The sequence below is a fragment of the Egretta garzetta genome, unplaced genomic scaffold (genome assembly GCF_000687185.1).
Source record: "Egretta garzetta isolate BGI_Z169 unplaced genomic scaffold, ASM68718v1 scaffold486, whole genome shotgun sequence".
NCBI classification, from domain to species: domain Eukaryota; kingdom Metazoa; phylum Chordata; class Aves; order Pelecaniformes; family Ardeidae; genus Egretta; species Egretta garzetta.
In genome coordinates this window covers 631,723-650,002 of record NW_009260126.1, presented here as the reverse complement: position 1 = coordinate 650,002, position 18,280 = coordinate 631,723, and the positions used below count along the sequence as shown (strand labels likewise).

The window sequence follows — 18,280 nt, the reverse complement described above, 5'->3', positions numbered from 1 at the left end:
CTAGGTCGCTGTGCTGTTCTCTGGGAGCTGAGCAGGCAGGCTGTGAACCTGCAGGTCTGACTGGGTGCGCTGTGGAGGCAACGAGGCCAGCTCCGGGGGAGGAACCACATCAGGAAGTTCTTTTTCTGGCATTGATTCTTCAGCAAAAGCCATAAATTCAAGATTCGCTTCACCTGAAATAGAAGAGAAAAATAGAAACTCATGTTTGCTGTAAGACGGTTTCTTGTAACGTTCTCTGGTGTGCTCAGATTTTTTTTAAAGCAGGAGGTGATGCCTACAGGAGCCTCTGAACACCCTTGACAGTCTGGTCCTTGGAAGGAAAGGAGCAGCAGCCCTGTGCTGTGCTGTCAGAGTTGGGGCACGGCGCGCAGCAGCCTGAGCTGGGATGTTCACTGCATTCCCTTCTTCGCTGACCATCTCCCCTTGCTGCCCTATTTTTGAGCACCACACCCACCTCCCTGGGCACTGGCGCTCTCGCAGAAGGTCCCTCAGCTGAGCATGCCTCTTCTCTACCCCAGCCTCGAACAGCTTGCTGTAAGCCCGTACTCAGATGTTGCTCCTGCAACTCACACTTCGCCTCTCTTCTCGCTGCTATTTTTCCCCATTCTGTGACTCTCCTCCTTCCCTAACCTCAGCACCCAGTTCCCCATTTTGCCACATACACAGCGCCCACCCCATCGCTGAATGTGTCCCAGCTGTGTAGGTTTCCAGCAAAGGCGTGGCCACTCCGATTCAGCTTGCCAAGCGGTTCGCATGCGCCTTCCAGGGGCTAAACACGGCGCAAGGGGCAAGGCGGCAGGCGAGCCGCGGGCGCCGGTTGTTTCGGTGCTCCCGGGCCAGGCCACGTGCCCCATTTGGCCACTGCTGGGGGACTCCTGACGGGCCAGTATCACCTCCCACCTCAGAGCCACCGAGAGAGTCCTCGGCCTCTCAGCTCTCCGGTGTATTCCATAGCTGGCAGCCCCGCCAAATGAAGAGTTTGGTATGCAGCTCAGACACACCGTCTCAATATTTCCCTGCTGTTGATTTAGTTACTGGATTTTATTTCTGCCAAACGATTAACGGCTTCGGGAATTGTTGCTATTTTGTTTTATGATGTGTAGGTTTAAATATTTGTCAGACTCGAGCTCTTTGTTTAGACTATGCCATTTGAATAGGGAACATATTAATGTTGCCGAGGCAGTTCAAGTTCAGAGCCCTTTACAATCATCTGTCCTGTTTTTGAAAAATGCATTCTGCGAAACTCCTGTCTTAGCAAAAAAGCATCTCTGCCTATGTTTCTATTTTTTACAATGATTACACACGAGCAAGGGGGAGATTTCAAAAATTGAGAATATTTCCAGTAAATTTTTTTTTAAAATAAAAACTTTGTTCTGTAGCGTGCGTGTCAAGTGCTGCTATCCCATCTATAGAAGACTGTAAATGATTAGAAACAAGAGGGTAAAATGACTTAATTCTCCTTAATTTTTCTTTTGCCTAGGCATAATAAATTCTTGCAAACCCTTTCCTTCCTTTCTTCCCCTCCTTGTCTCTCTGCCTCCCCTTCAGACTGTATGCCTTTATTCTGTCTTGATTGATACCTGAACAAGTGAGAAGTGGTTCTAATGAACTGTTAAGCATTTAACAGTGTAGAGTATAGGGTAAAAAGAAGATGCAGATCCTGAAATGCGGGCAGATGCATACAAGTGGCTACGGCTGAATGTGCGTAGTCAACTTGGGGTTTTCTTGGGTTTTATTTAGTGCTTACCCATGCAATTGTAGCTTTCCAAACACATTTTTGCTGGAAATGTAACACACAAAAGGGGGTTGTGAAATGAAGTTTTGTTAGCAATATATGTTTAGGGGCTTGAGGGAGGTGGGGTATTTGGGCTAAAATTCCGTTTTGGCAGCTTTTTGGCGTGTTATATGCATGGGTTTTGTTTTGTTCCTTTTGCACTGTGGGCTTCAAGACTCCAACCAATTAATTCTGGAAAAAAAAGCTTAATGTAGGCTACTCCTCAAGAAGGGGTCTATTTTAACATTCAGTAAACAGATAATCCATTAGGACAACAATATACATTGTGGCAAGTGCTATCCTAGGTTTTTTTTTGTCAGCGCTTATTTATAGTCTTTTGATTTCGCTTCCCTCCCGTGGTGCAGTTTCAATCATTCTCCCTCCAATCTTTGTTCTCGTATTCATTGCAAGCTGAAAACAAAGTAAGAAAGAAGCTCATACGTAGCGTTCTATTCTTGGCCAGTTCTTCCTCTATAGCAAGAAGGCGGTTGTATTTGGTCACCCTTTCTCCGCGGGAAAGACCTCCCAACTTGACAAACCTGGCACCCAGTCCAACAGCCTTAAACGAGAAAGTGCGTATTTTAAAACTACACGGATCGGGAAGTGAAGTCATTCTTAATTATTAAACATGGTATCCTACTTCTAATTTAAGACTCTCTACAGCTAAACCCCCCTCCTTTAAATAGAAACAAAATCTCTTAGTGAAAGATTTGTCGGATGCAAACAATAATTTTCACTGGCATATGAACTGAAATTTTATTTGCAAATGTAGCTTTAATACAAAAAGACTAAATACATTAGCGTTAAGCATTTTTGCCTAAAATATTATTACTACTCGGAAATGTTTTAAGTAACTCACATTTTTTTTTTTAATAAACTAGTGCAACCAAATAGATCATACACACTTTTGAATATACTCCCCGCTTTGGCAAATTTCCTGTGTGTTCTCTTTAAACTCAAAGATTAACTCTCCACGGGGAGAAAAAGCAACTCTCTGGAAAAAGCCCATTTTGTAAAACGTTGTTTCTTTCTCAAGCAGAAACAGGCTTTCTCCTTAAAAACCAGTTCATGTTAAAAGCAGCGTTCTGGCAATTCTGCAATTGCACAGCTTTCAATACTTACCAGATCCACAAGGCTATCATCAGAAGATTCTCCATCTGGACTTCCTAATATGGTAATATGTCTTTGACCTGTATATAACGGGAGTGTAAAACCTTCATTAGTGTGTATTTTATATATTCGACACAGAAACTGTTTGGACTTTTCATTCTTTTTTTACCTTTGGGCTATCTAGGCTTAAGTACAAACAGGAGCAAACCCAGTGAAACCCATCTCATAAAGATGTAAACTCTCATTAGTTTGCTACATTAACATTACATTCTATTTTCAGCGTGGTTAAGGGAATCACTAACATCCTATCCTAATTTCTGTCTCTAGCTGATCTGTCTGGTAATGTATTCTGCAGGCTAGGAGGCTGTTCTGTTTATTTTAAATGTGCTCCTTACTAGAGCAATGATTTTTCTTCACTATAAAAAAAAAAAGGAGTTTACCATCATGACTGAATGAAATCTTTAGGTTGCTGTTTACTCTCTTGGATATAGTGATTCTGGGCTTTTTGAAGGAATAAAGGAAGGAATTTGTCCACCTATTCCTTGGATATAAAAATTAACAAAGAATAAAGAAAAACTGATACGAAGAGAAATCTTATATACGAAACTGCACAAGTTCTTAGTACTGTTACCACAAAGGCTCAATACTATGTAGTTGGTAACCTATGTAAACTGCAAGTTTAAACATTTTGGACTCGTTTGCTTTTCATTATTATTACTACTGACGTTAGTCACAATTCAGATTACTCAGCTGCATCTTTTTTCATTTTGTTTAATGCTGGTATCTAACTGTATGGCACTTGGCTGCAGTGTCAGAGGGCACCCACACTCTCAGCACCCACAGCTATTCATTCACCACAGTTGAAGCCTTGAATGCTGTTTCAGGCTCCTGAACAGAGATTCGTGAATCAGAACGTGAACTTCAGTTTATTCTGACAAGTGCTTTCTAAATTAGAAGTGGCAATAATTAAATAAAAGGATGTCATATTTACAGGTACAGCTACACTCTTTATTATTGACTTGTAGGGTTTGAAAGTCAGCCGTTCCCCCCCTCCACTCACCATCCAGAAGTCCAGTAAGTTCTATGAGGTCCGATACCTTGGCTTGGTTAATATATTTTAGGACAACACCACTGCACGTTGGTATGTTTATATTGTGGTCCATTTTAAGTTTGGAAATATACGTGGCAGCATCTTCAGCGATCAGGTAACATTTGGAACCAAGAGCACAACATATGTTATTCCATTGTTGTCTGTCCTGCATGAACGATCAAGTAAATAACTGGAGTTTTAAAAACTAAACTGAATGAAAACCCTAACTGAGGAGGTAAAAATAAAAATAAAAATTAAAAAAAAATAAAAATGTTGATTTCATCTTAAAGGTACCCTTCGTATAAACATGTAGTATTTTATACTGTATTTTAAATCTGTCTACCTAAAAAAAATGTACCACCAGAATTTTGCTTGGATTTTGCTAGAAAACAAATTCTAATCTGGAATCAATCAAAGCTAGTTGCACACAAGTATAGATTAAACTATTTCAAACTAAATTAACTGTAGGAGTTTGCTATTTTGATTTCCTTCCTAAGATTTATTTAATTTTAATGGAATAGAAAATAATTTTCTATTGTGTTCTTCAGAGGACTCATTCTTGTGCTAATATTTTAAGTGTCATAATATTTGTTTGAATATAAAATAACGGAACAGGAGGCAGTCATAGACTCCATGACACGTATCAAGGCAGGATGTTCAGAGCTGTAAGACAGACCCATAAGGAACAGCAGAATACAACGCTCTCTTTCCAGCAAAGCTCCATTTTTTTTAGGGTCTTTGTTTCTTGATTTTAATGCATTGTCTACATGGTACTGAGATTTAAGGATAAATAAAGGACAAGGATATATAAATAATTTGAAAGAAGAAATTTATGAATTAATTTGCTTTCTTTGTGTCCACAGAATACAAAGTTTTCACATTAAAAACATTACTTTTCTAGTTAATAATTCTGCTAGTAGTAATTCTTGGTCTGCGGATCAGACAAGCTTTTGCACCTATATAGCTGCAATCTGTCTAAGGGCCCATTCCCATCAGGATTTCAAGCCCACATGTAAGTGAAAATGAAGTTTTTGACACCCGAACAAATGTTTAAACTTAAGCACTAAAGTGGTCTGCTGTCTGGCAGTGAATTGTTGAATTGGTACCAGAGCTAATCCTCAAGGACCTAATTATCTGTGGCAAAGATGCGGCGTGGGTAAACTGTATATTTGCGAGGGGGGGAGGAGGAGGAGAGGCATGTCCCTTAACAGTATTCTATTTCCAACTGTACTTTACTATCTGTTGTAATTCTGCAGATTCTCATATTGAAAAATGTTTCTTCACAAGAATTCTCAGGGAATTTTGCAGCCCTGGCAGGAGTGGGGAATAACCTGGTGTTTTGGAACATGGCTAATTCAGAGTCAGACTGAAACAGTGCAGGGAGCCAAGGCTAATGAGAGTGATACTTGAAAAAATGAGCTTTTAAAGTTCCAGATAAGAACAAAATCATATGGGTTTTGCAGTTCATCTGTTTTAGAATTACTGATTCAGGCACTGGGCAGGTTCACAAAGCCATCACTTCTCTTCCCCCTTCAATCACAGTCTTCATGTTTTGTTCATGAAAACAAACCCCATATATTTATTTTAAGGAAAATGAAGTGTGAGATTCAACAGCAAGAGAAAATTTTTACTAAGTTGTGCAACTTACCAGGTCTAGAATTGTAGGTTCTGCTACAATTAAGTATTACCTTTTTTTGTAATACATGGAAATTTATGCTAATATTTTATCTGTTTCTTTCATCTGTCTATAACTTGATAACATGCTTAATAGTATTCTACTTTATTGTTGTAATCTACTGGCCACACTAAATTAACTCCTCTAACTTTGATTGCAGCAGTAAATGCATGGAATCTTACTACCACTTTAAAAATTCTGCCGAGCAATGCTGCCAGTCACAGGTTTGCTCTGGCTTTGGGTGTAAATCTCAGTCATAAAGAATAGCAGCAATGATTTCTTTTGAGTGACTCTAAGGAATATACAACAATGTCCAAATTTTTAGCTTCTCCCATATAGTATAATATAGTATCATTTATATATCACTTGAATTTTATAATTAGGTTTTGTAATTTGAATTAGTTGCTTACATAAGAAGGAAAAATGTAATAAAAATGACAGTGATTTAGCAAGTAGAATCAGAAAAAAAAAATTTCTTGTAATTCTTTAAAATACTTGTACTGATCTTATGTCAAAAGTATATAAAAATCAAAATCTAGAGTTATTGTCAATTACAGATATGCAAATGAATTGTTACACACATCTTTCTAGTGATATTTTTGTGCCTAAAGACTCCAAAAATAGAAGCTTCGTATTTTATATTTTGTAAAAATGTGAAAAGTTCAGTGATATGCCCCTTAACAGTATTATCAATTTTTCAAGGACTACACTGTGGTATCTCACCTCTTTTCTTAAGGGATCTATTAATGCAATAATAAAAGGAAATTTATTAATCAGTTCCACATACATGTCAACCATCTCATCAGGACTTTTGAACGTTCCAGCGAGTATTTCATACTTTCCTTTAATCTAGAAAGTAAAGTAAAAAGCAGAAAATATAAGGAAGGTAACACTTTAAAAAGCAGAGTACCAATGTAAGCATGCAGATCTTGTGACAGTGGTGTCTCTGTTAAGGCAGTGGATTGTGTCTCCTTCCATAAGGACCGCATTCACTTCTCTACTTTACTGTATGCCCAAGGGGTCAGCACATTGTTATAGAAAACTCTGCCGAAAGTAACAGTGGGTTCCAGTGGGCTCATGCAAGGTCTCTGAAAGATGCCACTCCCCAAATAAGGGAGATCTATTTCAGCATTTTCTAGGCAACGCTGCCAGTTTTATACAACTTTATTACAAAGGTAGCAATATTTGACATTTTTATTAAATCTTGCATGAAAAAAATCTCACTTTTCGCTTCCAAAAGAAGTTAATTTTTTGTCCTCATTTTCCTAAGGAAAATATTGCTAAGGGAAAGGCCTGCACCCTCAGTGCTCAAAACCAAGATACTGCCTTTCCTTGCCTCTTTCTCCTTGCAAAAAAAAAAAACCCAAAAAAAACCCCAACTAGTTTAAAACTAGTCTCATCATTATGGGAAGCACAAACTGGAGCATACAAGGATTATTAAAGGCACGCTGTCCAACTGTGCCAGAATACCCCCTGCTTTAGTGACTTTAACAGTTCAATAACAGAAAGTTACAGAATTATTGATAACCCATTGGTTAAGATTTTGGTCATCTGGTATAGGATGCAGGTATCACAAATTGTCAGGAAAGCAACTGCTTTCACAGAAGATATTAATAATGGAAGATTTGTCACTAGTGCACCCAAATACACAAAATCTCATGAGATATTAAACAGAACAGGAATTTTCTTTTTCTGCTTAGAGAGAAACCTGATTGGTCTTGGAACAAGGGACAGGAAATCTAAGACTTCAGCTGGAGATAAATAAACTTTGTCAAATAAAAATCTTGAAAAATAATAATTAAACCATGAATGTTGATACACAATGGGAATAATGTTAGTGGGTACACACACATACCATAGTAAAAATACACAGAAACGTCATGGTACTTTGAAGAAAACAACAGATGTAGTGTAACAAAATGGAGAAATAACCATCTAGTGGTCTGAAGGAATTACAGAAATATACTTGTGTAAATAATTTCTTGTTCTTCATCCTCGAAAGCAAGGTGGATAGAAGATAATTATTTCAGTTATACCTTGTGGTAAAATGAAAAAAAAAAAAAAACACACCAGGATTTGCTGCTTAATATTTTCTGAGATGTAATGTGACATGAAGATGGTTTCTTAAATAGCACATGTAGTAGGTGTTTGCCCATTAGAACCGTTTGCTATATTTGACCCAGACTGATCTGAAAAATCTTATTAAATAAGTAGAGAAAAGGAATAAACCTGGCTGATCCAGGCAGGGTTATCCCATTTGATAGAAGTTAAATCCTGCAGGTAACAGACATTCCTGTAGGCAGGACACAAGCTGTAATGGGGTCTGCCTTGGTCCACGCAAGGTGCACCAGCAGCAAGCTGGTACAGCTGGGGAGGAGGAACACAGGCATTCTCACCGCTCCTGCTGCATGAAGCTACCAGAAGGATATCTGCATGTCTCATCCCCTTGCACTCACAATCCAATAACATACATGCTACACTTGTAGGACTGATTCAACCATCATTTATAAATGCAGAAACAATTCTTTTGGCTTGCTTGATTGCTATCTTAAAAAATGGAGTTAGAAGCTTCTAAGTGAGTTTGCAATGTAATAATAGATAATGTTAACAAATAGCTACATTCCTTTTAAAAATCAACAAAACAGATATTGAAAATAACTTACGTAATCCATTACTTCATGAGCAGCACAATTTATTGCTAAGTACATGTCTGTTCCTAGCTCCAGACCTATATTGTTGCAAGCTGTTTGCATTAGGAGTAGTGGTTGTTCTAGATTATCATATCCTGTTATTAGGCAACCTAAGTGTGATATTCTTTTTAAGGCTTGTGGCTGAAAGTAAAACAAAAATAATCACTTCATTTACACATATATATGTAATAGTTATATATATTTTTTAATTGTCATTTCAGTCTGCATTCAGTCATCAAAATATAAACCTGTTCTCAGAAATTGGCATTAGCAACTTTAAGGACAATTCTGCATGAATGAAGGGTAACCAAGTGCTAATGAGTAGAGAGCTAACAGTCCTTGGAAGTATGTCTAGTCATGTAGTTCTCGCTCTTACATGGCCAGTATTGGTTTACAAAAAAATTTTAAAGGCACTCTTAACAGCCACTGAGTTGTCATGGATGCGAAATAAAAGTTTCCAGTACTGTGGACTATCCCTTTGCCACAAAACCGTGTTCTTCACTTTTAAACAGTTTTTACTCATTTGTCCTCTTTGATATTGCCTCTGTGGCATGTTCAAGAAACACTAGAATCTTCCAAGACTTCTAGAAGGAACAAATTTCATAGAGGAGAAATACCTCTAGCACAGCTGCATGGAGTTGTCTGCCTCAGGAACAGTGTTCCTGGACACAAGCCACAAGCAGAGCAAATATTGAGCAAATATTTCACGTGTCCTTCTGTTGTCAGTTTTTTTGTAGGTTTTTCAAACACTGTGCACTATTGTCAGTGATGCCCTTTAGCTACTGGTTCGTATCTGCCATTATCTATCACCACAAACAGGAACTGGGAACTTAATGCAGCATGATTAAGAGGGGAGTTATGCTCCCAGAGTTAGAAAACAGCACAATTGCACATCTTACAGGTAACAGTTTTATGGCCTATGTGAGCAAAAAGGCATGTTCTCTGCTGGTGCTACAGGCCTGCAAAATGGTCATTTGGATAATTTACCAGGATTTCTATATGAGAAAAATGACCAGATTCCAGAAGAATTTCCCCTTTCTATTATTGTTCCACAGGATGGGAAGGTATAGTCAGAAGAATCCAAATTACTATGTAAAATATGAGCATTTGGAATATTTAAAAGTCTTGCCTTGACCTTTCCAAAATGGTAATGTAGATTAATGTTTTATTTCTTAAGAACATTTTGCTTCCCTGCTGTTGTTAATACCATGCTGAAGGCTGAAAATGAAAATCTCTTTTCTTACCAGAGCTTTCTTCCCTGTATTATGTGCTCTGCCTTTCTTACTCTCTGCTAGTTGAGGACTGGGCTGTTGGGGGTGAAAGAAGAGAGAAATCAATGCCATGGGAAAGTCCAAAAATGACAGAGAGACCTCAGAAATAATAATAAAAAAAAAAAGTTGACTGAATTCTGGTCTAAAAGGGTTGCAAATATTTAAGTTAGTTAATATTTAAGTTTGTCTTGAATACTATCAGAACTATACAGTTTTATTTTGTGGTGGTAACACATTTCAAATATTTATTTCTATGTAGGCATCACCCCAACCATCATTTGCTTTTCAAAATATTCCCACCTAGCCTACCAAAAATACAGGGGATCTTAGAAATTAGAATCTAGACTGTGTACTTGGAAAAACCCAACAACCTTGCTTTGCCAAAAGCATATGCACATGCTGAGACTGATATGCCATTACAGTAATAGTACACGCTGTGTGTGTGTGAGACTTAGCAAGATCAGGACCGTATATTGTATATTCACTGTGACACCATTCAGTCCCAGTGCACTTCTTCAGGTGAACAGAAAGTCTTACTCTGCTTAGAACAGTGTTTTATTCTATCTAACTTCCTTAATTCAATATCACCAAATGGCCAATGTTTTATCCATATGTCACAGAAACACATCTTCTATTCTTTGCCGGAAGACTAAATCTGATAACAGACTAAAAGTTCCATGTTTGAGCTTAAAAAGACTATCAGTAGAAAGACCAAATGAAGTACATCACATTATTATTACACATTTTTATTGTACCGCTCTGCCTGGAAGCTCCAACAGTCTCATAATTTCTTTCTGAATGTCCAGAACTCTCTCTATGCCCTGAAATTAAACAACAGCAATCTTCAAAATAAAGATAAATTATTTTCCTTTAGCAGCTTAAATCAGAAGAGAGAGAACACTTATTCTAAATGCTGGTCTTAATATAGAGGCTTTTTAAAAAAAAACTATTATAGACTTCCTTAACACAATCCCCCCACCCACAAAATGCAGTCAAGTGTCAAATGATAAAGGGTTAGTGGCACTGGAATGAACACGACTATTTGATTATGCTGCTGAATGGGCTGGCAAGAAAAGTGGCCTCTTCTTCCCCAAAAGGAACTCTTCCCAAATCTAACACGTGAGCAACATCTGGGTTTGCTTAATAGCTGAGAAGTGGCAAATTTATAATCACTGTTCACAATTGTGACTCTATCTAAGACTTCCTAACTGGAAACTCTGACAAAATTGGATGTATTTACAGCTAACAACACACCAACACAGGGGGAATGGCTACATTTTTTGCACTGCAGCAAACAGCTTGCTGCTCCCACATGAGCACTAGGAAGCATTATGTCTTTGAAAGGTACAGAATTAACAACCTTGTTGAGAGCTCTTGGTGACAATTCTAAAAAGTTAAAGGAAAAGAAAAAATAAAGAGAATGGAGCTCAGCTATTTGTTCAGGTCACCAGCATACAAAGTAGAAATCACAGCCCTAATGTAGGCATCTTGTGCAAATACATTCTTTAATGCAACACATGGCTAAACAAAAAGAGAGGGTTGATCCAGTCTGTCTCATCCATCCTTCTTCCCCCTTGAATAGATTTTGTTCTGCTTTCTATTTCCTTCTGTCTTTACAATATTCATATTTAAAGCAATTTATTCCCCAAAATTTTACACTTTCCTGTGAATGTGTTGAGTTTTGTATGCTCTATCAACTGATATTATTTGTAATCTACTAATGTAAAATCCCAATGTAAAATCAAAGTCTCTTATTGTTGTGTAACAGAATTCCCCCACATCTTCTTCAATGCACTGCAGTTTTCTTCTATACTAACACATACATTTTTAACTTGAAATCTTCATGTACCTTCTTTTAAATCTTCACCTATTTATTTCTTTTAATGTTCCTTGTGTTAGAATTCTGCACTAGCATTTGTTAAAACTTTGGCCTTGCAAGTAATCAGAAAATGAAAAAATAGTTTGTAAGAACTATATTTAAAAGATCTATATAATTAGGTACATATGTACATATATGAAGTCTATAGAATATATTTATAAAGACAAAAATGAAGCAGTACCTGTTTGAGTGATAACTGAACTGGTGGTATAAGAATAACTTCTTTCACTAATTTCAGTTTTGCAGGTGAAAATTTTTCACAGTTTAACAGAGTAACCATTGGGAGTGGCAGAGTAAATTCTTTAGGTGAATCCTGCAATTGGGAGTACCATGTGAAAATAAAAATGTTAAAAATCAGAATAATTTCTTATACATATTAATTATGGCACAGGGTTCAAAGACTGCTACAGACAATGGTCTTAAGGGTGTATTCTATGAGGTATATTTAACACCACAGTTACAAAGGATGACTGGCTTCAGAATTCTAGAACAATTGTGATAACTAGGATAAAATAAACAAAATGACAGAAGTCACATGTACCTGATTACGTTTCAGCAGTGCAATATGTAAGTACAATGGGATACGGCTAACGGTGGCACCAGCCTTAGCTACAGCGAGTGATGTTCCCCCAATGGCTGCACTGCCACAAAGCACTGGTTCAACAGGTTCTGCAGGGGGGATTGTTCTCTCTGCAACTGCCACCTTCCTCCCTACAAGACAGAAAGTAGGAGCTAAATATTTTTTTGGTTTAAAATGTGTGCTTATGTATCACAGTTATATGAGTAAATACGATACTGTCACTTCAGTATGTACTCAACATATTACAAAAAATCAGTCCTTTTTTTTAAACTTAATCTTGTAAATTTTTCTGCATGAATTGACTTTACAAGTAAGCAAAGTACCTGTCCTCACTCTGGTGTCAAACGTATTTAAAATCTTTCAGCCACTGAAATCTGTATCCTTATTTATCTATGTTTATATCCAGTAATGTCATGTCATTTTTCAGGTTCCTTTCATAAGCATGATTTCAATATTCTTTATTGTCCTCCTTAGATGCTCATCGTTTGCATAAACAACTTGGGAGACTACATTATAAGCTGATTGAGAGTATGCATACTTGATTTCTTCTAACAATGAGTGTGAAAAAAATGCAGGCCTATTACAGTTGAATTTTCCAAAGAGAAAGCAGGTCTTTTAAATACTCCACATGCATAGTCTTGTTATATTTTCAAAAGAACTTACTACCCTTTCAGATATATTAGAGTAACTTCTGTCAAAACACTTGAAACCCAGCAGATCCCACTATCATACTGATTGCCTACAGTGGTTACATGAACATGTACAGTAAGCACCTACGTGAAACTGAGATAAGTGCTCTGATTGTCAAGAATCGTATGCATTGGGGGCTTCATTATAAATCTGACCAACTACTTGGGTTCCCAACAGGAGTGCCATACAAGTTTTTATTTCAATATAATATGAATACTACAAGATACAACTTATATTTTCTGATAAAATGTTCTTAATAGGACCTTAATTGGATATGCAGATTGGATTATACATCATTTGCATACTATACACAGATTCTATACCTCTTACATTGAGGATGAAGAGCTACACACATAGACACTCAGTAATCAAGTACTGAGCAACTCTGATAAACTGCAGTGTTTTTTCTGAGGGTAATGCATATATGGAGATAACATACGTGCTTTTTTTGTTTGGTTTTTTTTTGGCCATGTATACTCACCCTATTTCTCTATCTTCACACCATTTTTTCCTTTAGTAGCATTGTTTGCTTACTTCCATTTTACTCTGTACTGCCCATCATTCCCATCTCATCCCCCTCCTTCTTTCTCTTTTCCTTTTCAACTTATTTCATCCTTTTCTCAGTGTTAGCAAGAAACTTCCCTTCCTCCCTCTTTCTTTTCCACTTCTATCTTAATTCTATTTCCACTTTCCTATTCAGTTCTGTGAGTCCCTTTTCTTTTCTTATCATTTTCATTTTTATTCTTCATTTGCATCCTCCTCCACTCTTATTCCTCACTCTGAAGAGTAATAACCTCCTGTCTAAGCCAACTGTAAAACAAAGGCAGAAACTCTGTTCAACCAATGTGAATGATGAGAAAACTGTATTTTCCCCTCGCTCATTTCTGCAGTAGAAGCCGCTGTGATCAGAAGGAAGATTTAGGACAGAGTAACCAAACCCTTTAAATGTGAGACACTGTGTCATGTGTTCTGAAGTATTCTGTGTCCACAAAATATTTCAGAAAGTATTTTAGCACCTTTATCAATATCTGTATTGCAGAAAATATTAAAATCAAATAAACTAAAACCTGGTCTCGCTGCTTTTTTTTCCCGAGGTAGGGCTGTTGCTGATGGAGTGGATGAAATAAGGGCAGGAGTGGCTTCTGCTTCTTTGTCTTGCTTTTGAATTTCTTTTTTTTCTTCTACCCTTTTTGTAAAGTATTCACTGAGGGAAAAGGCATAAAGATCAGTGGCTCAAAATATTGTTAGACATGTGACAAGTCCATACAGGATACAAGCTAAAGAACATGCTAAGAGATGGATTAAGGACATCTATTTGAGCTTCTGCCACTGTGTGAAGCTGGAGAAGTCAATAAATGACATTATTTTTTGGTAGTCATCTGAAGCGTTGGTTAAACAAGAAGAACCACAAGCAAGTATTATAAACCTTAAATTTCAAATCACACTGGTTTGAAAGTCATCTCTGCCAACAAATCTTAGCGTGAAGGATGTATTTGCTTTGCATGGGTAGTAACAGATCCTGTCGTAACTTCATGACATTCAACAGCCTGGCCCAGGTTGCTAATCCAATAGGTCAGCTGTACACTGGTTATCTTAGCGGCTGCAAGCTCAGAAGTGCCTGAATTTCAATTACATGCATGAAGTGGAAACTGCATACATGGCTCACAGTCACCAAATGCAGGCAAACTGAGTATATAAGAAATATAAAGTAGTGTAAACAATGCATTAAAATCTTATTTAGACTCACTTCAGTTGGAAGAACTTCTTTCCAACCGAGTCCTTATTCCCTTCGTCAAGGTTTCCCCAAAGCTAATCCATGTGGAAGGCAATTAGGTCTGTTTGCTACAGTCTGTGCCGAGTGTGGCAGCCCAACCGCTACCCCTGCAGCAAAGGGTCATTCCCCTCAGTGATGTAGCTGAAAGAAACACTTCCAACTACAGAAGAGGATGACAGGCCATATTACTGCTTCCAGGGTGAAGAAAGCCATAATTGTTGCCAGGTAGCTCCTCTAATGTTACCGTGAAAATACAATTCGGATATATCTGTGATGCTTTTACCCTACATCCTTTTTTCTTATAAAAACCAGACATATTTCTTTGAATGGAAAAAAATGCCCATTCTTTTTTACTTTGGGGTGCTTTCAAGAAGAAATATTTGTATGAAAAAAATAAACATGGATGTTTACTGCAGAAACTATGTTTCTAAGGAAACTAATTGCTGCAAGTAAGAAGGCTTTTGGAGTAGCTTGCTCAGCAAAGAGGACTCCACCTGAACCTGAAAACTGCATGTATACACACATTTTCTGTGGATTAGCTCAATGCAGAAGACATGCACACAGGCCTTTCATGCCACTTTTGTTCTTCAGTGCAATGAACTGAGGAATTGCAGTCTGAAAAAACATCCCCACTGAATTAAACTGGCACTGAAGGAGTTTCTTAAATGGAACCTTTGACTCATGAATGTGTACAGGCATTTTTTTCTTAGAGACCCTTATTTTTATATCCCATGTATGAAACCTTGTAAAAACCAGCATGATTTTCACATAATTATGAAAAAAGCAGGACATAATATAGTGTAATGTATCTTTGGCAGACATCACATCCTAAAAATATTAAAAAATACTACTAGAAAACATTTAATATTCTGCATGTTTTTTCATTTACAGTATGAATTAATGGTGTATATTTCAAATGCAATAATTTGCATAATATGCAAGACCTACCCAAGCATCTTATCAACTTTACACTGGTCAGTAGGCTTCAAGTCTCTTAACATTGTGTTCAGCGATTCATTCACCCATTCCACAGCAGTGTTAACAGAGTCATTTCTTTCTTTCTCATCAGCTTCAGTTGTTTCAGGTAAAGCATTTTCAGGTATTTGAGAATGCGAAGACATTACACTGGAACAAATCCTCTGGAAAAAAAAAATGTAAAAAAAGCTTCAAACACTATTTAATTTCTGACTTAGAAATGCCATTTGGCAGATAAGTCCTTACCAACTCTATGCGTACCTATGTCCAGATCTACTGTTTGCTCCATTTACCTTGTTTTTTATCCAGCACCTTGTTCCTAGTCTCATGTATTTTGGTAATCACAGACGTTATTCAGGTTTCTTGACCTAAATTCCAACTACTTATGCAAAAACCTCCTGACTGATCTGCTTTGTACATATATTCTGTTATCAGAATAGAATGGAGTATTGTCTCATTCATGGAAAATAAAGTTTTTATAGTTGTTGCCAGTGCTTAACTTTTCATGACAGTTTTTTTTTCTAAGTTACAACACTATTTACTCAACTGTTTGAGTCATGGGCATTCATATCCTTTCATTAAAGATGGAAAATGAAATGTTCCTTACAATCTCAGTAGAACAGTACCTCTCCCTGATATTGTCTTATTAAAATAAATAAAACAGGAAGAAGCAGCTCATACCTTCTCATAGTTTTTAACTGTACAGTATATTTCCACTTCTAATGTTGGCTGACCAACTCCATCAAGAACTTTTCTTCCAACTACTTTGCAAATTACTGGAGCTTTTGAAAATTTAGAAAAGTAGTTAGCCTTAAATGAAAGAGAAAGAACTTCATTAAAAGTCAATTTCTGTGCAAAGAGAGTTTTATTCCATTAAATATATTTAAATCAAATCCACCATTGAGCAAATCCATTTATACGTCCCAGTGTCCAAAATATTTGTTATACTGCACATTTACTTCTATATTATCTGCTTAAGAATGAGATTCCAGGGAATAGATCCAACTCATTTCTAAGCATGGAAGTCCAAAGGCACATCCAGGTTAGATAAATATGTTTTATTTGGCAAAGTTAGTGATGAGTATCAAACTCTCCCTAATCCTCCCAGAAAACAGGCATTTGTCCAAAGCTTACTTGGCTTTACATTGAATAACAGTCGTCGTGCTACTCATGAAACTCATTTCTATTAGAATTCACATAGCATGCACCTCCCCTGTGCAGTGAGCTGCTATAAAATAATGATTTTGTCTGTGGATAAGATTGAAAAAATACATGTCTCTTCTGTCTCATAAGGAAAGAAGAAAGATCCGGACAGGAAAAACTCGCAGAAATGCATACAGAACTCTGCTAGATCCTAATGTTATATTAAAATTTCTGTGGCATGCTTTCATCAACAAGTAGTTATTAAGGTTTGAAATAATACTGTCTTTTTTTCCCTAAAAAAATAGTAGAAACAATCTTTAACCAAAATCCTCCTGCTCAGGAAAGTTGTCATGTGAAATGCTACACATGTACTGCAGACAGGGAAAACCAAGTATTTTCAGAATATACTTCTTGCCTAATAATGTTTCAAGGTTGCTCCATCAAAGACCTATGTACAGTGGCTCATGTGTCTCAACACTCAAATGATGCAGTATTAAAAGATGTTCATAGCGGAGGACTTAATCTGGAAGGGAGAGAAGCTTCTCGGCAAGCTCCTCAGTAACAATGACAACCACTCCCTTTGTCGAGTCCTCTCTTACAGAACATGCCTGGTGTAAGGTTATTTAACACAATGACCAAGCTCCCCTAATTAGAAGCGGTTTTTTGGTTGGATGCAACTTGAGCTAACAAGGCCAGCACAATTTTAAGGAGTTGCGGGTATGCCACACCTAGTAAGAGGACACAAGACAACTGACGTAGCTAGGGGTCAGTACTCCATGGGGAAGCTGGGATTTTTGGTTAGCAAGCTTTGAGCCCTGTGAGGAAGGTGAAAACCTAGAGTTCTGGCAGGCAGAGTTCTCTCACTTCTTCCAATACAGTCTTTAATGGCCCTGTTGAACTGTCATCCAGCTATGAGAATATATTCGGAGCTCTGTCTGTATTTAATGAACACCACTGTTGCTTTAAAAAAAGGATTAAGTTGCTAGCCAAGGTTTACTACATACTTCCTTACTAGTTTCATTCTTTAGCCTGGTATCGGAAATGGAAACGAGAAAACCAGGAAACACTTATAGCTACATGGAAGAGGAACACACCAAACAACGAGCAAAGGAAGAACAGGCGTTACGAGTTCTAGTCCCTTCCACTGGTGATGTCAAACACTTGGAGATGGGAGATAGTGTAAGATGTAATGAAAAATTCCATTTTCACAGCCACTTTCACATCAAAGAACATACTAGAAATTATTTTTTTCAAGAGTTGCTCTCTATTGTAGCATGGCAATTCCAGTATCACCACTAATAGATGTTTCATTAGGACTATAGTCTACCGTATTTTGCCAACTGGGAACAGATTAAATTGGTCTGATTCTTGCCATTTCCACTGATGCCTGTTTGCTTTCTGGAACAGCTGCAGTGTGAACAGCACCCAGTGTCTGGCTGCCACTGGCCCCAGCCACCACCGAGCAGCAGTTTTATTAGGGAAGTCCATCTGTGCCCTCCCAAGGTTTTGTGCTGAGACACGCAACCAGCACAGGACAAAAAGCCCCGCTGCTGCGGAAATGTATTTGGCCCAGCGTCAAAGCGCCACTGGTCACAAACACAAAACCATCGCAGGCCTTGCCTGAGTCAG

At 37.6% G+C, this 18,280-nt stretch overlaps 1 protein-coding gene across 1 annotated transcript in view; it reads right to left on the bottom strand.

Moving 5' to 3' along the window:
* ENO4 (enolase 4) overlaps positions 1-18,280 on the bottom strand; it is a 31,920-nt gene continuing 13,640 nt past the window's right edge. Inside the window, 14 exon segments of the mRNA XM_035896900.1 lie at positions 1-173; positions 2,216-2,333; positions 2,897-2,964; positions 3,945-4,140; positions 6,373-6,498; positions 8,313-8,480; positions 9,584-9,646; positions 10,366-10,431; positions 11,671-11,802; positions 12,031-12,200; positions 13,827-13,963; positions 15,482-15,672; positions 16,190-16,318; positions 17,516-17,611. Coding sequence (XP_035752793.1) covers positions 1-173; positions 2,216-2,333; positions 2,897-2,964; positions 3,945-4,140; positions 6,373-6,498; positions 8,313-8,480; positions 9,584-9,646; positions 10,366-10,431; positions 11,671-11,802; positions 12,031-12,200; positions 13,827-13,963; positions 15,482-15,672; positions 16,190-16,318; positions 17,516-17,611 — 1,833 coding nt within the window.